The sequence below is a fragment of the Sphaerodactylus townsendi genome, linkage group LG12, assembly GCF_021028975.2.
Source record: "Sphaerodactylus townsendi isolate TG3544 linkage group LG12, MPM_Stown_v2.3, whole genome shotgun sequence".
Lineage (NCBI taxonomy): Eukaryota > Metazoa > Chordata > Lepidosauria > Squamata > Sphaerodactylidae > Sphaerodactylus > Sphaerodactylus townsendi.
This window is the reverse complement of record NC_059436.1, coordinates 9,304,873-9,329,571: the sequence shown is the minus strand read 5'-3', so window position 1 is coordinate 9,329,571 and position 24,699 is coordinate 9,304,873. Positions and strand designations below refer to the sequence as shown.

At 42.4% G+C, this 24,699-nt stretch overlaps 1 protein-coding gene across 5 annotated transcripts in view; it reads right to left on the bottom strand.

Annotated features, from left to right (window-relative positions):
- Positions 1-24,699, bottom strand: part of FEZ1 (fasciculation and elongation protein zeta 1) — a 54,510-nt gene that overhangs the window by 2,918 nt on the left and 26,893 nt on the right. For 3 of the 5 annotated variants that reach the window (XM_048512667.1, XM_048512664.1, XM_048512665.1), the window contains 5 exons: positions 16,409-16,577; positions 15,309-15,580; positions 14,114-14,194; positions 10,943-11,018; positions 8,349-8,414 (listed from right to left, as the gene is read on the bottom strand). In XM_048512667.1, coding sequence (XP_048368624.1) covers positions 8,349-8,414; positions 10,943-11,018; positions 14,114-14,194; positions 15,309-15,580; positions 16,409-16,577 — 664 coding nt within the window. Of the gene's footprint in view, positions 1-5,171; positions 6,874-8,348; positions 8,415-10,942; positions 11,019-14,113; positions 14,195-15,308; positions 15,581-16,408; positions 16,578-24,699 lie in introns of those variants that run through there. The other 2 variants (XR_007245903.1, XM_048512666.1) reach the window with 2 other exon arrangements.

The window sequence follows — 24,699 nt, the reverse complement described above, 5'->3', positions numbered from 1 at the left end:
ACGCTTCACGTCTAGATAGAGCTGTTAGACAGTGCTGGGGTGGAAGTCAGCAGTTGTGGGCCACATTGGTACTACGAATGACGGCGATTGGGAAATGCTAGCCGGAGAGGTTCTGGAAGCTAAATTTAGCTGCTGTGGGAAAAAAGGTTAAAATCCAGGACCCCCAAGTTTTGAGGTGGCATTCTCTGAAATGCTACCTGTTCCATCGCGCCAGTAGAGGCGTAGCTAGGCAAAGGCCCGGAGATACAGGGTCCTCAATAGTGGGATGAGAGAGAAGGCCATGGTGCAAGGCAGAGGGTTTCCAGATTTGTCAGGGAACTGGGGCTAACGCCACGGGCGGGCGTTGTTTGTTTGCGTTTTTGCCGCGTTGGAATTAAAGGCAGGCCTGTACACAAAGGGAGCGGAGCTTCATCTTAACCAAAGAGGAACCAGGCTGCTGGCGCTCAACATTAAAAAAAGGTGGCAAGAACAGCTTTTAAACTGATTCCTGGGAAAGCCGACAGGAGCGGCGGTGTCTTCGGTGCGGAATACAGAGTCCACGCGGATGCAGACAGAGAAGGGAGGTGTTTTTTTTAAATCAACCACATACAAGAGTAGAGAACATAGCAATGCGTGATAGAGTGATAGTGTCTACACAAAAGGCTAGAGGCTAAAAAACCACATATAGAAATCCCAGGGTTAGGGACCAGGAGATACGAGAGTATACGCTAAGTGTCTCTATGCTAATAGTGTAGAAGCATTCTAGACCTAAAATGGGGGAGCTGGAGTACAGAGTTTTGAAGGGAGGACATTGATATAGTGGAGCATCCACAGAGACATGGTGGAATGAGGGAGGGAACCAGTGGGATGCTGTTATCCCAGGTTACAGGCTCTACAGGGAAGGATATAGGACAGGGCGTATTGGGGGGTGGGGTGGCCCTCTACATCAAAGCAGAGCATGAGTGTCACATAAAAGTAGACAATGCAGGGGGAGCTGAGTTCCTCTACAGAGCACTGTGGATATCAATACCAGGGGTGAAGCATAGTTTAACTTTATTAGGGAATATATTGTATCGTCCCCCCTGACCAAAGCACACAAGAGGGATTCTGAGATGGAAAAAAGACATTAGAGAGGCCAACAAAAGCAAAAAAATGTATGCAAGTAATGAAGTGCTATCTTTTTTAACTATCCCCATATATAAAGCTGTAAAAATGCATGTTCAGGTCATAGTAAGGAAGAGAACATTCCCTGGATATGCTAAATGACTACTGTGGCTTAAGAGCAGATGGTTTGTAGAACCAACCATTAGGAGATGTAGATCCTAGATCTAATTCTATGTGGGACCCAGGACCGCTGGTCGCGGGAAGTCAGTGTTGTTGAGCCGATAGGGGAACAGCTGCACCACAATGGCCTATCCAGATTCAGTATCTCTGCATGCGAACAAGTGACAACTACTAAATGGTAGTTACATTTACGCTTCAGAAAGGGAAATTTCCTCAAAGATGAGGGGGATGAGTGCTTAGGAAGCTGAAAGGGGAAAATCCAAAGAGGAGTCAAAAATGTCCAAGATGCTTGGGAGGTTATTTAAAAACACAGTCTTAAAAGCTCAACTGGAATGTGTTCCCACAAGGTTTGAGGAAAAGGCAGCGCCCAGTCCAAAAAGAAAGCCACCATGGTTAACAAAGGGGCGCTTGAGGAACCATTATTAGGAGGGAAAAAATATGTCTTTTTAGAAAATGGAAGTCAACAACTTAACTGGATAAAGAATTACCAGAGAGAACACAAATGGTGGCAAAGAGAGAAGCAAGTTAGCTGTAAGGGGAGGCAAAAAAAAGGATTATGAGGAACGCATGGCTGAAACATGAAACATCAAAACCAGCAACAAACAGTTCTTCTTCAAAGTACATCAAAAAGCAGGAAGCCAGCAAGGGAAGCTGGTGAGGTCCCGTTAGATGACAACAAAGGAACAAAGGGGATTGTGCTAAAGAGATGACAGGGGAAGATTGCAGAAAAGCCCTGAATGAATTTGCTTTGCATCACAATGTCTTCACCCAAGAGGGAGGTGAGGAAAATTCCTGCACCTGAACCAAGCTTCTTAGGAGGCGAATCCGAGGGAACTAACGAAGAAGATGAGTGGTAGACAAGGAGAGAAGTTCTGGCAGCCATTGATAAAACTGAAATGCTACCAAATCCCCTGGCCCCAGATTGCATTCACCCAAAGAGGAGTTCTTAAAGAGCTCAAAGCATGGGAAATTGCTGATGTTCTCACACTTTAATATGCAACTTATCCTTGGTAAGAATCAGGCTCCATCCCCTGAGAGACTGGAAGATGTGCCAATGTCACACCAATGCCCTTTAAGAGAAAGGGATCTAGGGGGGACCCAGGAAATTACCTGAGACCAGTCAGTTTGACATTCTGTTCCTGAGTAAATTAGTAGAATCTGTCATTTAAAAGATAAAATTATAAAACATGTACAAAAGCAAAACCACTGCTGAGAAAGAGTCAGCATGGCATTTTGCAGGAAGGCAAAGGTCCTGTCACAATGTACAAGAGCTTTTACTAGAAGTTCTTTGAGGGATGTAAATAGGCATGTGGATAAGGGGGGGGAACCAGTGGACATTTGTCTACTTGGATTTCCAAAAGGCTTTTGACAAAGTTCCTCACCAGAGACTATTATTGAGAAAAACTCCAGCAATGAAGGGAATAAGAGGGAAGTCCTCCCTATGGATTAAAACTGGTTGGAGAAACAGGAAGCAAAGAGTGGGTGTAAATGGGAAATTCTCACAATGGAGAGATGTGGGGAGTGGGTGGTCCCCCAAGGATCCGTATTGGGACCAGTGCTCTTTGAACCCTATTCATAAATGAAGCCTGGAAGTAGGGGGGTGGAGTAAGCGTGCAGTGGCCAAGTTTGCAGATGATAAACCAAATTATGTAGAGGTGAGTGAGAACCACAAAGGATTGCTTGAGGAGCTCCAAGCCGGACCTTGATAAATTAGGTGAGTGGAGCTAAGAAAATGGCAAATGCAGTTCCAATGTAGCAAAATGCAAAAGAAATTGATGCACATAGGGGCAAAAAATCCAAACCCCTTCACATATTGACGGGCTTACAGGGGGTCAGTGCTTTATCAGTCACAGACCAGGGAAGGGATTTGGGCGTCTTAATTGATAGTTCCATGGGAATGTCAACTCAATGTATGGCAGCTGTAAAAAAAAGGCAAAACTCTATGCCAAGGGGATATTGAGAAATCAGGAAAGGAATTATTGATAATAAAACTGCAAAGATTGTCCATTGTCTCCTTATATAAAGCCAGTGGTGCGACCACACTTGGAAGTACTGTGTTCAGTTCTAGTCCACCACATCTCAAAAAGGATATTGAAGAGATAGAAAAAGTGCAGAGAAGGAGACAACGAGGTGATGATTGAGGGACTGGAGCATCCCTTCCCTTATGAGGAAAAGGCTGCAGCGTTTGGGACTCTCACTTTAGTTTGGAGAGGGAGACGTCTGAGGGGGGATAATGATTTGGAAGTCTATAAAATTATATGCATGGGGTAGAAAATGTGTTGACAGAGAGAGAATTTTTCTCTCTTTCTCACAATACACACTCAGGAACCAGGGGGCCATCTCATTGAAAATGCACTGGGGAAGAATTAGAGGACTAATAAAAGGGAAACACTTCTTCAATGCTAGCGATGGTGATTGGTGTTTGGAATATGCTGCCACAGGAGGTGGTGATGGCCACTAACCTGGATAGCTTTAAAAGGGGCTTGGACAGATTTATGGAGGAGAAGTCAATTTATGGCTACCAATCTTGATCCTCTTTGATCTGAGATTGCAAATGCCTTAACAGTCCAGGTGCTCGGGAGCAACAGCCGCAGAAGGCCATTGCTTTCACATCCTACATGTGAACTCCCAAAGGCACCTGGTGGGCCACTGCGAGTAGCAGAGAGCTGGACTAGATGGACTCTGGTCTGATCCAGCTGGCTTGTTCTTATGTTCTTATGTTCTTATGGAAGCTGTCCATAATAGTAATTGTGTGCTGTCAAGTCAGAACTGACTCATGGTGGCCCCAGGACCATGTGGTTTGCAAGGCAAGGTACCTGCAGAGGTGGTTTGCCTTCCTCTGCATAGCATAGCAACTGTGGTCTCCCATCCAAGTACTAACCGTGGCCAGCCCTGCTTAGCTTCCAAACTTTGATGAGAACAAGCTAATTGGAGCTATTCACAGCCAAACATGCTGCCATGTATCCATGGCAGCTGTGTCCATGGATGAATGATGTGAAGCTTCTTGAGAGGGAATACAAGAAACTCAAGAAAACAAGAAGCCGAAGCCTTTACTAGTACAGCTCACATCCTGCTCACTCATCACAGGAAGGAAGGTTATTGTTCAAGCAGGCAGTTTAAGTTGCTCACAAGCAGCTGGTGCTTGGTCACTGGATTGTTTTCTGCCCATGCCAGTCGTTTCCAGTGGTTATACACAGGGCCTGTTCTTTCTTTCAAAAATGTTTACGGTACTTCTCCAGCAAATCTGCTCAGGGCAGCTTACAAAGCACAACACAATAAAGTCATAAATATTAACATGAACAAAGGAAAACCCTACCAGAGCAGGAAACATTTCATAGCAGAAAACGTTACCCTCTCCATCTGCTGTTTCCACTTCACCAAACGGTGCCACCAACTGGTTCAATGAAGAACAGAAGAGGTAGTTGTGTAGAAGCAAACACTGTGTCTTACCATTGATGTTTGGATGTTTCTCTCTAAACAAAGTTAATGGCTTCTGATCTACCAAGATCGGTATAAGTCCACACGTGCACACATTGTTTTCCACCACTGCTGCTCAGTGTCTTTTAATTACCCGACCCTACCATTCATAACCCTCACAAAACAATCAATTTCGTCTACTGTGTTGGACAAAAGTGGCTTCCAGGCAGAAGGAAATGAAATTCTTTCACCATGACTGCTGTGCTGTTGCAAAGCTGTGCGACACAGTCATCAAATTGGGCACTGAACAGTGAGGACTAGATGAGCTGATCCAAGGCCTGACTCATGAGTGATCATGGCTGAGAAAAGAGAGATCTTGGCTACAAAGTTTTCAGCATCCCTACATAATCCCACCCCCCCAATGTTCATTATGGATTTTTTCCCCTACACTCCTTTCGCCTTTGGAGCAATTCACACAAGACTCGGTAGGGTGGGTTGAAAATCAGACTTTATTTGCAAAAGAAAACCCCACAAGTCACTCGGAGCCCTCTCTATGGGGAGATGGAGAGGATGTTACATTAGTCCATACCCAGAGAACTCCTTTGCCACATCTTTCATACCTTGTTACATTAGTACATAACTCAGAATTACTGACCACAGAAGCCTGCTGCTTCACATCAATTTACAACAATATCCTCGTATCAGCCATATACATTTGCAGAGAGAAAGCAAATGTCTGTATCCTGTGTCATTCTTTTCACTGTGTAAGTAGCATTCAACAAAGTGACAGATCCTCCTAAACATTATCTTTTCATTCATCTTTTCCAGGTGGAACCCAACCCACAAAGGGTAAAGATAGGGTGAGAACTCTGCATTTAGACTGTTCGTGAACCCAACCCACAAAGGGTAAAGATAGGGTGAGAACTCTGCATTTAGACTGTTCGTAATATCAAGGGGTTGCAGATATCTCACGTGTATGAATATTCCAGTGTCATGATAAGACTGAGCTATAAACCTATCATTTAGCTGAGGACAGTGTTAACAAGAGCTACAATAATCTGAAATTTTGAGCCAAAATTCCAGAAGCCACTGTTCCTACACTCCTACTGCTCAGGTCAAACATGACATTCCTCACAAAAATGTATTCCTGGAGACAGGATTCATTGAACAGAGTTTATTTGAATGTATGGGCTGTATGGAGCAGCTGCTTTGGAGGGGGTCAATACACAAGGGTTTGATGCAGCTGTAGAACTTTCATATTCCTATACCAACCAGACGCTGCTTCAATCCAAATATTGTTCCATCTGGCTGGTGGCCCTCACAAACATGAGAACATCTGGCTTTTCTTCAGATGTTTCCCTTTAAGTAGTATTATTAAACTGCTAGAGGAAGAAATGTGCAAAGCTTTGAGCCACACAATATCCTATTAATACTCCATCACTATGTACTTTTAATACTTACTTCTAAACCCCTCCTGATCCCAATAAGGTAAAGGACCTACTCAGATGGAGGTAAATGAATCAAGCGGTGAGAAAGTTGCAGGTATATGGGACCGCACATCCTGAATTGTTCTATATTTACTACCGATATATATTTACATAGTTTATCCCTTTTCTTCAAGGGAGTTCTTTCCCTCTCTCTAAAATCTATCCTATTTCTGCATGGCACAGAGTAAATGACAGCCAGGGCCAGATAAAAAGATGTAAACACGTCTATTCCTTTAATTTGGTTTTATTGGGGGGGGGTTGCCCTTTTATCAGGAAGATTAAGAAACCCAGCAATCAGATCCTGAAACTACCTCTCCAAGAAGGGTGCTAGCTGTTTGTATTTAAGTAAAGAAATGTTTATTTCAGTATACAAATTAGTCTCATAGTGGTTTGGGGGGAAATTGGTTTGAGAACACACCATGGGGCAAAACACTGCCTCCCCAAGACGGAGATGGGCAAGAGAGAACGAGACGATCAGAACCTGTTTGCACTCATGCATTCGAATGTTTACTAGGACTAGAAACGGACAGCAAAGGAAAAGACTTTTGCTCATGTTTAATCCAGGTTAATGCTATACATCTTTAAATACACAGTTCAAAGTTTACATTATGTCATGCAGTCCCTGTGATGGAATGACACACTGGCCTCGTTGTCTCCCGTTGGTTCCACGTTGCTCAAAGCCGTAAAGCTTAGGTAGGACAGAGAACTGAAAGAAGGAGGAAGGGAATAAGCAAGACCACAAGTCAGGACGTTTAATGGACCCCACCATTTTGCTTGCCCTGATACGGATGAGCCCGGCTAGCCTGATCTCATCAGATCTCAGAAGCTAAGTAGGGCCAGGTCTGGTTAGTACCTGGATGAGAGGCCACCAAAGAATACCACTATGCAGAGACAGGCAGTGGCAAACCACCTCTGAATGTCTCTTGCCCTGAAAACTCTATGGGGTCACCCTAAGTCAGCAGTGACTTGGTGGCACTTTCTACTACCACCCTGGCTAGTACTTAGATTGTATTTATTTCTTTTATTTCTATCCTGCCCCTTTCTCAGCCAGGGCCAGACTCAGGGCAGCTAACGGTAAATCAGTACCATAATTTTAATATTTAGAATAATAACATTAACAATTAGAAAAAATTAAAAATGGTCCCCTGTTATCGATTATCTCACTTTACTCTAGATTAGCCAGTTAGAGAGGGATAAAATGCCCTCTCTAATACCAGGGCCATTATGAAGAAAGCAGCAGTGGCAAACCATCTCTGTAGTACCTTGCTTTGAAAAATCCTACTGGGTTGCTATAAATTGGGTGCAACTTAACAGCACTTCACACACACACACACACACTATTTTGCTTATGTCAAGGGCAGCATTAAAATGAAAGCTGGCAGCATTAAAATGAAGGCCAACAGCCTGGGAATCAGCGTCCACCATGAGTTTTCTAGGTAAGAACGGCTGACCTTGCAACAGATGGGCAATACCTCCCTGTTAGAAGGCTGATGGGTTGTTTTTAAAAATATCATTCTGCTCTGCTAAGCACACCTTCCATCTGTTGGTACAGCAGTCCAAGAAAACCATTCACTTCATGTGGTTATATTCACAGAAGATCAGCAAGAAACCACTCTTGTAAGAGACATGAAAAGCTTGTCCGTGTAACGCTTGTATGGGATGTTTGCTGCCTGAAGGTTTTGCAAGCCGCACACCAACTGTGCTCCCTTCTACACTGATTTCTCCTTGTTCACAGAGCAGATCTGGGGAAGTGCTAGAATTGCTAACCTCCAGGTGGGGCCTGGAGATGTCCCAGAATTGTAACCGATGGAGAGTGAACTCTATGGCATTGCACATTGCTGAGGTTTCTCCCCTCCCCACCCCAAACCATGCCCTCCCCAGGTTCCACTCTCAAATCTCCATGAATTTCCTAACCTGGAATTAGCACCCCTAGGAAGGGCAGTAGTAGTAGTAGTTTTAAAGTGCTTCTCATTGGTTTGAATGAGTAATCACATATCAAATGCCACAGGACAAAACAGAACAGAATAATTTCTTATAGTCAGAGACCAGCACGAAACACCACAAAGCATTCGTGTCAGCTTACTTTGCCCACACACAGTGATTTTCAGCTAAAACAGTTCACTCATTCAGCTACTGAAATTAAATGATGTATGGACCATCCCTTACAAATTAAATATTTACCTTTTAAAATGTAGTCAGTTAGCAACGTAGGGACCTTTTCATTGTCCTCCTTCATTGCAAAAAGAACTGGGGAAAGAAATTGGGAGGAGAACATCATTACTGAATTATTCAAAGGAGCAATTGTTTCCTGTGAGGCTCAGTGACACACATGGCCCTCAAAGTCATTTGGTGCCAGAGTAGGGACTTGTACACAGGTATGATTTGTCCCCTCCCCTCATCTAGGGCAGATTGGGTGGAGCCATTTGTTTCAATGCACAGAGAATTCTCTTCCATTGAAGTTGGTGGGATACTTGAATCTTCAGGAAGCCCATGTGTGTGCGTGTGTGTGCGTGCGTGCGTGTTTGCATCAAAACTCACACAGGGTTCTGATTCAGAGCACTGACACTCAAATTGTATTACTGCTATGACAGGAACAGACGTGCCTGTTGGAATTGTAATTCTCAAATACCAAAGAGCCTTAAGCCATATTGAAACTGGCAATTCTGTTAAGAAGTTACAGGGCAATGGTTAAATTTAGTCTTGGTCAAAACAGAGATCTTTTTATATACTACTATAACATGGACAGGAGTCTTATCCAAGAGACCTGTGAAATGGGAAATCTAGCCAGAATGTGGGAACACAAGTTACATTACTGCATGCTCTGTTGGCAGCAACTTGGATACCAAAGATTCAAGGGACTGTATTTGGAGGGGCTGGCTGGTCTTTGAATTTTATTCAGGAACATTTCTTCCAGCTCAGTAACTGATCTCATCTAAATATATCTTATGTTTGCATCACTGTCTAATGTAGCTTTGCACACCAGTTAATTAGGCAAAAAGACCCTCACAGATTTATCCCTAGTAACCTCTTTGCTAAGGCTTTGCCTTGAGACACAAATTGTCACTTGCACAAAACTCTCTATATGCACAAAACAGCCATTCATAGCACTGCATTCTTTTCAGGAGGACTAAGCCAGTGTTTGTTCCAGCTAATTCAAAACATAGTTGCCATGGAAACTCAAAAGGAGACTGACGATTCTCCCATAATGCACAAGGGCCTGTCACAACATCTCAACCTTTCAATTTTTGTTCCTCAAATTGATCAGTCAGAGTTAGAGGCTAAATTCTCTATCCAACTAACTTAGATGTTTATGAAATAGCTTTGAAGCTGCAAACTGTTCTGGAACATGCTGGATTTTGAGAGCAGAAACCTGAAAGTTAAGTGCCACTCAGAAAATGGAGCGCAGCAGTTTGAGAACAGATACATAAAGATGAAATTGATGACAATTCACAAGAACTTCAAAACAGAAAAGCAAGTTGCTACAGAATACTAATTTGAGAGAGTGTAGCATTTATACCAGCCCCCAATTCTGGCCTGCTCCTAGAATTACATCTCTGATTGTGTGGGAAAGCTATTCAGACTCTGTTCCATCCAAATTGGGGGATATGATCATTCTAGATTAGAACTTCGCTACCAGAATATGATAGTTAAAAAACAGATAAGACGGATGATAACTTTCAAACATTTTAAAAGTTATCTAAAACAAAAATGAGATCAAGCCATTCTATTAAAACAAAAATGAAGAATTCCAGTTTAATAATGGAATACACTTTTTAGGAACATCATGGAAATTTCCAATGCCTTTTCTAGATAAGACTTACTCAAGATGCCATATACAGGATATACAATCACATGCATATTACCTAAAATGTATAGTCTTTTAAAAAATAAATATAAAGATTGTAAACCAGAGCTTTTACCAAGTTATAAAAACAAAAATTTGAAGAATGAAAAGGAACCACATAACATCAACAAAAAGCAACAATATTCATTTTTTAAAATGCCTGCCTAAATACAAAATTTTTGTCTTCATTCCCAGAAGATCTGCAGTGACTTTGGTTGGCCTCTCTCAAGAGTTCTATACTTCTGCCCCCATCCCCAAACACATAAGAATAGAATTAGTTGACTTATTGTTTTTCAAGTCATAGGAGATTTAGGCCCCTTCCGCACACGCAGAATAATGCATTTTCAAACCACTTTCACAACTGTTTGCAAGTGGATGTTGCTATTCTGCACAGCTTCAAAGAGCACTGAAAGCAGTTTGAAAGTGCATTATCCTGCATGTGCGGAATGAGCCATAGGCTCATGCAAAGCTTTCAAACTGCTTTCAGCGCTCTTTGAAGCTGTGCAGAATAGCAAAATCCACTTGCAAACAGTTGTGAAAGTGGTTTGAAAACACATTATTTTGCGTGTGCGGAAGGGGCCATAGTTAGTAGATTTTTGCCTACCAAAAATCTGCGCCTACTATGTCTTTCTGAAAATGTGCACTCAAGTGCTGAACTTTGCTTAATATTGGGCATGTTGCAATCTACCAACTCAAATGGTAAACATATCTTCAGACTCGCTAAAAAGGACAATCTAGATTGCCCAGGAGATGATAACTTCAAGCCAGTTCACCACCACCTTCCAAAACATTAGCCACTGCTTGAGAAAGTTTGAGGGTCCGTTATGCTGGTGGTTTCAAAGATTCTAGAATACTTCTGCTGGACGGGAAATGTGTTGATTTCGAAGCAGTGTGTCCTTACTACATTCAACACAGCAGACAAGCAACTTACTGTTTGTAAGCATCTGTAAGTCTTCAACTGAAGGAGGCGAGGCTTTCTTCTCATATGGAATAACTGTGTTCAAATACTGGAAAGGAATGGAACAGGAATCAGAAGTGACGACCTCCATTTGCTCCCAAGGAAATGTTCTGAGGCTGTTCACAAATTGGTGAATGTTTTGACTTGTGTCCAGATCACAACTTTTAATGTTCTCATTCAAACACATTTATGGAAAATCTTCAGAGTGTAAATGTATGCTACAGTGTTCACAAGGGCTGCCCAGTACATCTGCCAATGTGTAACACTATAATGCTGGTACTATACCAATGAAGCCCTTTCCCTGATGGATGCTCAGCTGCGAGACACAACAAATGAGACAGTATTATGAACTCTACCCATATATCTATAAAGTTATTCAGCAGCCACAGCATTTATTGTATGATGTCTAAGACCTTCAACAAATTAATATTTTTCATCATTAGACATATAGCTGGGTTTCTTTTAAAGACTGGTAAGGAAGACATATTAACAGTTTTACCCAGAAGTTTTTCAAAGGCCATTTTGGCTGGCTACTGTTAGCAATGGAATGGTCAACTAGATCAAGCAGGTGAGAGCATAGTTGGATGGACTTCTCATGCCCCTAGCACCTTTCTGGGTGAGATAACAATGCTAGCAAGCAAGAGCTGTTGCCTGCATTTTGCTGGAATGAGAAGATAGGGTAAGGGACGCTTACTGCCTCTCTCTAACCTGGAGATGGCTCTTCTCTATTCCTCACTCAGCAGGACTGCTGTTGCCTGTGGTAGTCTTGCCCAACAAACACGTGATGATGCTTGCAAAGGCAAACAGGTAAACAGCAGGCAAGGACTGCAGCTACCCAGCAATGCCAGCCTTTGAACAAACGGAAACTCAGTTCAGAGACAATGGAAGTGCTGCTGGTAAGTAATTGTAGCATAGCCCGATAAAGTGGAGTTTCTTCTGATTTGGATAGTGGTCGTACTCCCCTTAAAGATCACGATCCCCTTAAGAATCGTGTTTCCGGCTTGTCCTTTGCTCTGGATACAACCGTGTATAGCTTGTTGCTCAAGAAGCAACTGTTGAATGAATTCACTTTTCACTCATTTTGTTGGCTGCACCAGATGCAGACCTTTGGGACAGAAATGGTCTTGCCAAAATTGTCCAAACTCTGGTTACATTTAAGATAGATTACTGCAACATGGAACCGTCTTTAATAATTATTTGGAAACTTCAGCAGATCTAGAATTACAGAGGCCAAACTACTGACAGAGGCTAACTGCTGTGAACACACCTTCCTAATATTCTATTTGTACGGGGCCACAGTCATTGTTCTATAAAGCACAAGACCAGGGTATCTGAAGGCTTCCCAGCTCCCATCTGAACCTGCTTATTAAGATCTTCTGCAGAGGACTTTTTCCCTGTACTTCCACTATCAAATATTAGGCAGGTAGTTTCCAGATAAAGGGTCTTTGCTATGAGGAGGCCTAAATATAAACTACACCATCCTGACTCAAGCATGCCCAAAGCTTTCCCTATCATAATTTAGGTACTAGGTTCCCTTTCCACCTGAGTTTCTCACTTTGAAACCTTTTTAAAAACCACTTTTAAGGCTTTATCAGAAGAACCAAGTGGATTATTTTTAAAGGAAAGATGGAGTAATGAAAAGATGGAGGTTGCTCTCAAACAACCAAATGTTGGCTCATTCCGCACATGCAGAATAATGCACTTTCAAACTGCTTTCAGTGCTCCTTGAAGCTGTGCGGAATAGCAAAATCCACTTGCAAACAGTTGTGAAAGTGGTTTGAAAACGCATTATTTTGCGTGTGCGGAAGGGGCCAATGAAAGAAACACATTAATTCTCAAAGAGCAGAAAATAAAATGAAAACTGAATCCCAAGAGAGCAGCAAGGCACTTTACATAAGCATGGCTTAATTCTGAAGATATTTTTTTCCTTAAAAGCAAAATGCTGTCCTTCTTGCCACCAAGCATTGGCTGCCCTTGGTAAGGAGTCAGTTTTATTTTCCTCTCCAGTAGCCCAAACATTAGAGCTAGTGACCGCCAGATCAGCAGAACTGAAAGTTGGTTTCCACTTTCCCTTTTGTTTTGTTCTGCTGGAGGACAAACGGATTGTAGGCAGAGCTGCAGAATGTTTTAAATAGCCTTGAGCAAGAAATGAGAAGGGTATACAATTCCAAGGTAATTCAATTGCTGCTGGGATTCCAGACCAGGATGTGGCCCTACTCAAGTGGCAAGAATTTAGTACTGGTGTTCATCCAATAATCCACTCAGGATAGAATTAAACTTTATGAGGCAAACACACTGTGAACTATGTGAGGTCTGGGGACACTGGCAAAGGGGCACTGATGGGGCTAGTCCTTTCCTGCATATGCTGATGTCCTCCTGCAAACACTTCCCAGCTATTTATTGAATATTCTTCTTCTCTTATTACAATAGGAAGCAACTTGGGCTCATTTGCAGGAGTGAATAACCAGGCACAGGGAAAAGTTAAGTCCCCCTTTTCCTGCCTTCTCGACCTCCCCTGAAATTGCTCCTTGCAGTCATGCTATCCAGGGGGCTGCAGGTTAGAGAAAGTGTATATGTAACCCCCATGCTTAGAATGGGTTGACCCAGAAAGGGGTGGAGCAAAAGGCTGCAGAGCTCATGTAGTTGGAGGAGACAAGGCTACCAGACTCGGACCTTGGTTTGTATAAGCCCTTAACACCTTGTAAGGTAACTGCAATGTTGTTGGGAACTACTGGGAAGGTGGTAGTTTATTTTTGCTATGTTGTAAATGTTGGAGTTTATTGTTTCAGGGGGTTTTTATGTTTGTAATGGGTGAGAGTTCTCCTGGAAACCTTCATCATGTTGAATCCTGTTCATCAAGCCCTTGGAGTCTTCAGGAGCCAACCCACTTGCAAAGAAGAATTGGACTTGGCAGTATCAGTAGACTGTAAATATAAGGACTTGAAAATGCAACCTGAACAGGACCTTGAAGTGTGATGTTAAATGTTGATGTTTAATGTTGTATGTTAAGAAAGTAAACCATTTTGTTTTTAAAAATTGTTGTTGCAAACTCATTCCAAGTTCTGCCCCACAGAACTCACAAGCTGAGGTTACATATATGCTGGTATAATTCACATTTTTATCCTCAGCGGATATTGTACTCACCTGCTTATCAGTTGTTGAGTTTCCAAATGTCTGCCGGATACCAGTCTGCAGGATATTTGAGATTCCTTCCATACTGAATCGCTGAACAGAAAGGAGAGGGGAAAGTCCATTTTCAAATTGTTGGTTTCATTTACAGGATTGTCTAATAAGATGCAGCAGCAGCAGTGTCTGCTTAATTATGTCACCCATGTGCTTTGCAAAGAATCCGTGCAATATGCCATGCTTTGGTGGATTCATGGATGTTAAGGCTCTCTGTCCTTAGAAGTCTACATTAGAAATTCAGTATCATTTGTCCATGCAATCACATGGTTTCTGATGTTCAATACACTTCTTTCTCCCCAAATGGGAAGCTGGCAGAAACCCACCACTGAATCACTGTTTTGTTTCAGAGGATGCTTTTATTAGTGGCTCCAAGCAGGTAATTTGATGGGGCAGCTGCAAACCATATCAGCTATGTGAACATAATCAAATTGCAAATATTTCTCAGACTAATGGTTGGACTTCCATAAACTAGTGAAAATGGGGTGGGCAGAAGATAAGACTCATGGGGGGACAGTGGTCAATTTGTGGGCCACCTATAATTTGCAGGTTATTTGGATTCTTGCCAAGACTAGCAGTTCAGGCAGACTTTGATCCAATCCTACAAGGCACTTCTTCAGTTCTTAGTATGTGTGTAAGCCCAGAAGAACAGATCAGTTACACCTTATCTGTCAATGCTGGGAATGTACTCTTGTTTCTGTGTATTTACAGCACATTTTAAGACCCCAGATATTCTAGTGTTTTTTTAAAGGGCCACACAAGCCTGAAACCAGCTCAACACTGTTTTAAGCTACAGTCTCTTGTCCAAAAGAAACAGTCATACTTCTGATTAAAACATGTATAGACGTAGTCAATAAAAGACAGGAATGTGTAACTTAGGAATCATTCTTTTTGCAGAGTCAATGCTGGCCCTGCTGTGTGACATTTTATTCTGTGGATGACCTCTTACTGGGGGTTTCTACAAAGCATTCATTCATGTCCACTTATCATGTTTCTATTGGCCGCTGTTGAGAGAATACAACACAAACATGCACTGAAAAGCCTCCACCTGAATCCAGGCTTGCAAAAAGTGTCTTAACGTCCCAACTTGGAGCAAAGCCCGGCACTCGACTTTTTGAACACTCTTACGGAAGGAATGCTGGAAGTTCTCGCCCACCTTCAGAGGCATCTGGGTTGCCCTTTCTATTCGGCTGCTCTGCAGGCTTAGCCCTTTTTCTTTCCTCCTCCTTTTCATCAGCTCTCTCTGCTCCTTCTGCTTGTTCTGGACTTCCATTAGCACCGTGATGAAGGAGTTCTTCACTTCTTTCTCAAACTCCAGCTCATCTCGGCGAGCCAGCTGCTGCACCAATTCCTCCGAGTAGTCACGGATGGCGCCTTCGACACGATCCAGCAGCTCTAAGAGCTCCACATCAGACATGTGCCCCAAGCCTTTGAAGAATCAGAAGAAGATTCTTTATGTACACTGAGAGCATATGCACCGGAGACAAATTCCTTGTGTGTCCAATCACACTTGGCCAATAAAGATTCTATTCTATTCTATTCTAAGAGAATGGGAATGTTGCCTGCTAGTTCCATCACCCAACTTTAAAAAATGTACAGAAGTACACCTTCCTGAGACCATTGAAGTCTATGGGTTTAAAAGGGTATAACTGCTTAACATTGCACTATAAATTGCCTGAGTTTTCAGTCACTCAATGAATACATTTAATTTGTATAAGTTTGTATAATTTATACACTTTGCTCATTATGTTTTAGCACACATACACGATGCAAAGGTATGTATTTGCCCAGGATATCAGAAGGAATATCTTGTCTTATATGTACCTTTCTACTCCTTAAAAGGTGGCACAGATGATTTTCTAATATATTATTTTAGGAAGAAAGCAACTGTAGAGAAGGCTTTCTTACTGGACCATGAAGAAAGAATGAGTTCCCTGCTGAGGTTGAGTAGATTGGCCCTTCTAAGTAAGTTTGAAAGACTTGTTTATTTAAGCACATTTGTTGTTCATTTAATGTGTCTTTTGGACTCAGATAATTGTTGGTTTTTTTCCTCAACTAATTATCTTGTTCAGATACTCTGCTGTTGCTTTAAGTTGTATTTTTTGGGTTTTAGTTATGTTCTCCAGGGAATGTTACAAAGACAAGCTGGTTCAAAACAAGACCCAGAAACAGACACGACAAGAGAGAAGAATCAGACCAATTAACTGGGCCACCAATTTTAGATGAATCCTAAGAAACTTTCCCCCATGTTCTCACCTTCATAGGACCAATTACTGTTGAAAGTCTGTGACAAAACCTGCATCTCTTGCAAAATGACTGAATCGGCCTGACTGCTAGTTTCCCCACCATCATCTTCCTCCAAAATCTCTTCTTCCTCTTCAGGATCTGGTGAGTTCTGCATCATCTCCTCGATTTCTTCAATCACCTGTTAAAAGAACAGTAGCATCAAATCATATAAGAATGACGTACAGCTTTGATGCTAAGGAACCATGGATGTTACCATGGAGACGTCACCTTCCAAGAGTGATGGAGTCTATTGCTTCCAACAGCTCCAAAGCATGCCCCTTTTTAAAAGCTTCATAGTATAAGTAAATTTCCAGGGGTGTCATGTCCCAAACATTATTCAGTCATAAATGCCAGAGTCTTTTTCTAAATGGGGATTTAAAACAGCAGCAACAAAGCATTTAGCTCTGCCCAACTGTTGCAAACTGTGACTGACGGAAGGATACTGAAGTCACAAAATATTTTACTCGGACACAATTTAAATAAGAGGCTTTCAGGTAACCAAGCATGGAAATTTTTTTGCAGCAGCCCTGGCAACTGGAAGGAGGAACATTAAGGAAAGGGGGGGAAAAACAGAATACAGCAAGATTTAAAAACAATTTCATGCTTGATTTACACCCATGTTAAGGGCAGGAAGGCAGGAAGGTCAAATGGAAAACGTTTGAATGTGGGTAAATTTGACAACCGTTGATTTAAAAAATGAATTGCCGTGGGCTTAGCTTGAATGAAATTTTAACACAACTGTTCCTGTCCTGAAAAGCCAGCACTAGGAGGGCCCCGAATGACAGAAACTACCGAAGTTCTGCCACTAAAACTCCCAACACATCCCCTGGTCCTAAAAAGCAACCGGGGTGAAGCTGTGGTATGGACTGGGTTGTGACACTGGAGTGGGGAAGTTTAACATGCCATAGGGGTGGTTTGAGTGATTCTGATGCTCCAGGGAATCACTCCTACCATCAGAATCCAGCCGGGAGGCTGTGGGTTCACACAGGGCAGCCACCTAACCAGTTTGCCCCTCTCCTTTCCCTGGGGCATCTGTGGTCCATGGCTGAAACCACCTCTATATGCCATTTCCCTGCCCGAAAATGCCTCCTTCCCATGGCTAAGAAAAAAGACAGATGCCCATATTCTGCCTTACCATCTAGCAATTTTTTATTCCATCTGGTCCATCATGGACTAGAGCCCACAGTCTTGTTTGTAATTTAAAGGGTTACAGGACTCCCGCTTATTGGATCGAATCAAGCAGTTGGAGATGTTCTTCTGAATGGGGGGTAGGGGTGGTAAGAGAGAATTTTCGTCTGGGTGCCAATGGTGGCTCTCAGAAGCTCTGCTATAGGGACACCAGGTGGGACCTGGGATCCCCCAGAACTACAGTTCATCTCCAGACTACAGGGCTCAGTCCCCCTGGAGAAGATGGATACTCTGCAGGGTGGCCTCTATGACACTGTACCCACTGAGGTGTCTGTCCTACCCAGGCTCCACCCCCAAATATTCAGGGGTTTCCCAACCTAGATCTGGCAAGCCTACACCATTCCCTGCCAGTGGTCAGGGTGGACCCAGAAACCCCTGCATAACAGCTCACATATACTGAGCCATCCAATAAGGCAGAGACCACAACGGCTGTCTCAGTCCCAACCCCTCCCCACCCCCCACACAGTGAGTCTACACACTTTCAAACACTTGAACATTCCTAAAACGGAATGCTGACTGTAATTTTTCTTCCAAGAGAGTATTCTTTCCAGTACTATCTGTTGTGCATTTTATGGGGAAGTATATTTTAAGTATAAACACCAAAGTCATTCATGCACGCTCTCTCTTTCCTTGTTTTTGTCTGGATAGTCTTGCTACTGTTAATGGAAGATGAATTATTTAGGTCACTGTATACACATTCTGAAACAATAATTAAATGCAATGTTCAGATAAATGTCTGAAAGGTTTCTGCTTTCTTCTACTCCCTGTCTTCAAGAATGAGCATCTGTTGTTAAAAGTGGAAGAAACATGGCCACAAAGTGCTGATTATTAGGACAAAGAGGTAGCCCCTAATGAAAAATGAACTGGTGTTTACTGTTTTTATTTCTCAGTTTTACAAGCTCCTTCTGCTTGCATCCCATCATGAATATACTGGCTATGATGCTTCAGAGGAAATCTGCAAAGCAGCCAAAAGGCATCTCTAGCGAGCACACGGTGAAACAGTTCTGCAGCAGAATATTCATTGATGCATCATTAAAATCAGTCAGCACATAGCAATTGGTCTAGGCACAGAATACTTGCACTGTTACCATTCTGTAAGCTGCACCCTGTCAAAGAGGGAACATTTCCCTGCTTACATTTTCCACTCCAAAACACAGCATTTGACACCCACTGATTACTAAAGAGACATGTGAAGGAAAGATGTTGTTTCTCATTGGCAAGGAAACGTGCCATGCACATTTTCAGAGGCGTTCTCTTCTTTGCGTCTTTCCAGTGATGGAAGCAAACTACAAACGCCGTAGGAAGTTCTAAGCTTCGCAGTTAATGTGGATCAGAGCTTTGCCTAATCTATGGCTTGGCTTATAGGGGTCCCGAACATGGTAGCTACAGACACCTTGGTACACACTGAAGCCTTTCACAGGAACCAAGCTAAATTTTCCTCCATAGGCTATACTTATCAGCCTCTTTCTGCCCACTTTCAGCATAGTTACTTTATGCAATACACTAGGTAAAGTTCAGCAATGAAAACAGATATCTAGGGCACCGCCCTGCTCTGGGAGAAGCCAACATCCTATTCATTCCAGTTCAGGATTAACTGTTTTGCCCACTACCACTTGTTCCATAGGAGAGGTATGGGGCAGTAGTCTTTCTCTCTTACTCATACATATTTTGCACAAATTCCAGAATATCAGGCAGGTAGAAAGCAAAGATTCAAAATCTTGCCATGCCACCATTTGCTTTGTTTAGCCTGAAGGGATTCGTGACTGATTCAACCATAACACTCTCAATAATGAGAAATGCAGTATGAAAAAGCACAGTTCCAAAGAGTAACAAGAAGAAACCAGAAACCATGCTGTACTTCCAGGAGGTCTCAACTCAGCAATGCTATTTGTAGGGTACAGATTCTTTACTTACTCTCCCTAATAGCATAACATAGGATAGCTTCTGCATCATGCTACAGAGGGCAGCAATACACACTGAATTTTAGATTACAACTCAGCAGGAATCATGTGGCACAAAAGACCATTAAGGTTTCACCAAGTCCTATAAAATTCCTGGCTCTTCAATCTGAGCAAATCCTTGTTGGATTGCCCAACTCTGTTTGATTACCTGCTTGCCTCCAAACTACCAACCCTTCCAAAATAACTAGACAGATGACATCGTAGTACCTTGGGGATTATACAGATCATCCTGGTTGGGCCAGTCTGATGGATCAGTGCTGGTTCCCAGTGGCATTACTTAACAAAGGTACATGCAATTTCATGACAGTATAACTATGACACAAAGTAAGAACCTAAGAGCCTGGATCAGGTCAAAAGTCCATTTAGTCCAGTATCATGTTTTACTCTAGATGCTTCTGGGAAGACCATGAGGAAATAATTGTACACCAGTGTTCCCCTACCCAGCAGTCAGTGGTATTGTTGTAGTATCCCTGTTCAATTAAATCTATATTAGTGAGGAACCAGGCATTTTAGTGGCAGTGCCCACCCTATGAAATACCTTGCCCAAGGAAGCAATGAGGGGTAATCTTTAGTGCAATCCTAAGAAGAGTTACACCTTTCCAAATCATTCAATTGCTTAGAAAGCATTAGAAGGGTATAACTCTGTTTAAGACTATTTCGTTTATCGACTGGATTTTGTAGAAGTTACAAAATATACCTTTTACAATTGGCTTTTCATTCCTGATTTTTTTTTGGGGGGGGGGGGTGATATTAATACCTGACATTTTAATGTTCAGATTTATTAAAATTAATGATTAAATTACTAATTACCTAATGTACCTTAATTAACAAATCCTTTTCTGTCTGCGATTAACCAATTTTTATTTAGATAGTATGAGCTTTCGTAAGCTGTTCCCTACTTTATCAAAACCTAGTGAGAGTGAGATCATAGCGCTTAAAAATTCAGGCTCTGAAATAATTAGGTGAAATGGGATTTTTAATAATTAGTTGAAATGGGATTTTCTTAATCATATTTTCTATAAAAATAACCACACCTGAATTATTGATAAGCTTTTATTCACATGGTTTTAATTTTTACTTATGGAATTTTGTATCTTTGCATGTTGTCAGCCATACTCAATGCTGGACACAAGTGTCTTAATAATTAAGTACCTAATAGGCATAGCTACCACAAAAGCATTATATCTGGACCTTTGGAAAGAGGTCCTGGTTATCTTCAGAAATGATAAGGCCATATTTGCCACAAGGGGACTCTCATCCTTCTCAAAACTGAATTTAAAAGTTATAATACCTTACAGGAAAAAGAAAGGAAAAAATCACCAATTTATTTAGCTGCTTTGCCAACTATCTTTTTTTCTCATGAATAATAACCCAGAAGCACTCATTGCAAAACAAACAAACAAACCCAACAACAAAGAACTTGGAATGATGTAGTTCTTGGAACGATGTAGTTCTGCCGCAGCTCAATGAACTGGATATCATTGCCATGGAAACCAAGGGAAATTCACAGGTGCAGCTACAAGCTTCTCAGTATGGAATAAGCTTCACACATTAATGACTGGCTCACCTCAAAACCTGAGAGGAGAGAGAGATAGTCTCGCTGGGCCAAAAGCTGGAGACTCTATGCAAGAAAGATAACATGGCATTCTAAAGCCAGAATTATGTAAAAGACCTCAGGCATTATTCAACAAATGGAAAATCTCATTTGTACAAGCAACGTTCACAATTTTTAGATTCTAGCAGAAACTCAGAGAGCACAGGCTATCTTGATATGGCTCAAGGAAGCTGTTTTCACATGCAGTCATACTAGCATGTTATCCACTGCCTGCTAGTGAAGGCAACAGTAGTATGGGGAAAGGTACTATGAGAACCACCTACATGCCTTCCAGGCATTCGAGCCAAGCAGCTTATTTCTTCCCAGAGATGCATGTGCAGAATGAGTGGGTGTGCATGTGGCCCTGGCAAAAGAGCTAAAATGCACAGTTCCTTGAGAGTGGAAACTGTTCACAGATTTTCAAGATATACATCCTGTCCTACAGTGGCGCAGCTAAGGGGCTGGGGGGGAGGGCTGGAGCCCTGGGCACTCTTTCATGGGGGCACACTGCAGGGCTGCCCCCCTCACAACTGCACCCTGGTCTGAGGGTTCCAGCAGGAGCGCAGTTGAGTGCCAGTGAACAATCTCCATGTGTAGATTGGGGGAGGGGTGAGCCCTGCTCAGAACTCCCCAGAGAGTTTGAGGCGGGGCACAGTTGTGGGGGCGCAGCTACATCTCTGATCTTCTGAGCTCTCCCTGCCATCTGCAGACTTATCCTGCCTAACCCCCAACCCCAATATCCCCATGCATCCCTCCACCCTTTATTTGTATAGCCCAGTGGTGGCGAACCTATGGCACGGGTGCCAGAGGTGGCACTCAGAGCCCTCTCTGTGGGCACACGGAAACAGAGTCGCCCTCATCCACCCAACACCCATATAGGCTGGGCTGGGCCGCTGGGCTCAATTATTAGCATTAAACCTAATTATTAGCATTAAACCTAGTTTTGGGGAAGCAGTGTAGGTAACCCTGTTAAGCGCTGTTAAACCCCACTGATTTTCATGTGAAGAACTAAAGCGTGATCCTTCACCTGGGAGTAAGCTTGATTGCTGGCAATGGGGCTTGCTTCTGAGTAAACCCTCCTAGGGTCTTGATTCACCCGTTGGAAGAGTTACACGGTTGCTTCAAAGCAAAGCCACCGACTATCACCAAGCTTACTCCCGAGTAACACATGCCTCGGAGCCAACCGTTTTTTCTAAACTAAAACCTCATTATTCAGGTTAAATTGCCATGTTGGCACTTTGCGATAAATAAGTGGGTTTGGGGTTGCAATTTGGGCACTCGGTCTCGAAAAGGTTCGCTATCGCTGGTATAGCCAGTGCTGGCATAACCCTTTGCAGTCACATTTTCTTAGTGAAATTGTGAGCAAATTTTACACTGCTAATAACAAAGCCTGGTTTGAAATATCAAAAAGGAACGGAGGATGATGGGTTAAATTTCCTCTGTCTGTCCTGAATGGTACCAAAGCAAATAGAAGCTACGCAAGTCTGCAAATAGACAGACTAACATTATCATCTTCTCATTTTAGCAACTTCCACTTTAGAGCTACCTATAATTTGTTGTTAGGATCCAGCATGTATAGTGACTAAGGTTGTTTCTGCACGGTTCAAATATCCCGGGTTGAGCAAGGGAAATACCCGGTTTGGTCAAGAAGTTCGCACGGTTCCTGATCCTAAAGCGGGTTTGCCCCGCAATATTTCCCTCATCTTGGGATATTCAAAAATCGCCAATTTGGCAATTATTTTCAAAAATCGCAGGTTGAACCCGCTACCATGCAAACACCATGGGAGCAAAAACAGTTTATTTTTCCCGCCCAGCCTCCTGATCTCCCTGCCCTACCGCCCACCCCTCTGAGCTCCTGAGCTCTGCACCTGATGTTCACGGGGTCACCAAGTCAGTTATGACTTGACAGCACACACATACATAGTTTGTTGCTATATGACACCCAAACCACCAAATTAAGGCTTTGCCTACAAATTAAAATTCCAAACCAGCTGCAATTTGGGTTTGTACAAATCTGGCACAAGTCTGTTGGTACTGATATAAAACCAAACTATAATTTTCAATAATGAGGAAATAACAAAGCACAAGGGGTGGTGGGATGAACAAGGTTCTAAAACAGAGATATATTTTAGAAGATGAATGGACATCTTAAAATATGGGGTTCTCATGGATTACCCCTTTCAATTTTCTTGGATATGATTTATAGTGCTAAACTGAGCTCTGTCCTTTCTAAGTCCTCTGACTTCAACAGATTCAGAAGGGTGTATCTCTGCTCAGAATTGTACTATTAATACGCTATTGAGTATAGGAGAGCATCTCAAGAAAACAAATGAAGATGATGCTTGATAAAAATAATTAACAATTAATCAAATAAGTTGTTATGAATAGTGGAGTTGACAGAGATGCTAGCAGAGATAAGTTGGAGCAGTAACATTTCATTAGGAGAACCATCTTGAAATCCTTTACTTTGGCAAAACACCAGCTTCAGTGTTACTTAAACTCCACTGAAGTTTCCCTGGGCAGAACTTCAAAGCTTGAAGAGCAGCTGACATGTGTGCCATAAACTTAAACAATGATTAATAATTTATGCAGTGAGAGTTGCCCTTTGCATTAAGAAAAAGAGAAGAGCAATTCTGGTATGTGTGTTTGCGTGTGTGTGTGCGCGCGCACGCACGCGCGTGTGTGGATTAATGGGCTTTTATATGTCATATTTATGACATGGTAAAAAAAAGTTGCATTTTACCTATGGCACCAATTTACTCTTAGAGTGTCCTCTACAGTCCTTTTTCTCACTTGGCAGTGTTGTTTCACACTCTGTGGAAGCTGTTTGCAACCATGTATGAGTGGTCAGATGCTATATTGCAATTTACATCACAGTCTCCCAGGACTCTTGGGCTCTGGGATGATGACCAGGAGAAAGGTTGGAATAAATAAATGAATACATGTGCAAAAACCCAGCAGAAAGGGGGGCATATACATATTCCCACTTCTCCATACATTACAATGTGAAAAAGACATATGCAAAATGTGCACATACCACCAATGGTTACCATGGGTTAGAAAGAAAACCATGTAAATATAAGTAGTAATAAACCTGTACACATTTTAAATATGCTGTTGATTTGGTGCCTGCAGTGTGGGGTAAGTGTGGCATTTGAAATCACTCACCAGCCCTTTTCAGGTGTTTTATGTACATAAGGAGAAGTGGGATTGCACCCCCCAATCTATGCACGATCGTTCCAACCTCAGTACAGAGCCTCAGTGCCTCAACGTGATTGGGTTCCCAGTTGCATGGGAAAAGGCCTCTGTATACAGGTTCCATACATGTTTCACACATGGGGAAATGAGAGGTGTATGCAATCCCACTCACCCAACAGGACATTCATTGTACAAGCTTAAAATGTCAGAAGGGTGCCCAGATGGACCAAATTAATCAGTTGCCCAAATACTGCAATGATCAATGTGGAAAATAAACACAGTGTGGAAAATAAACACAAGTAAGGGAAGGAAGAAGAAGA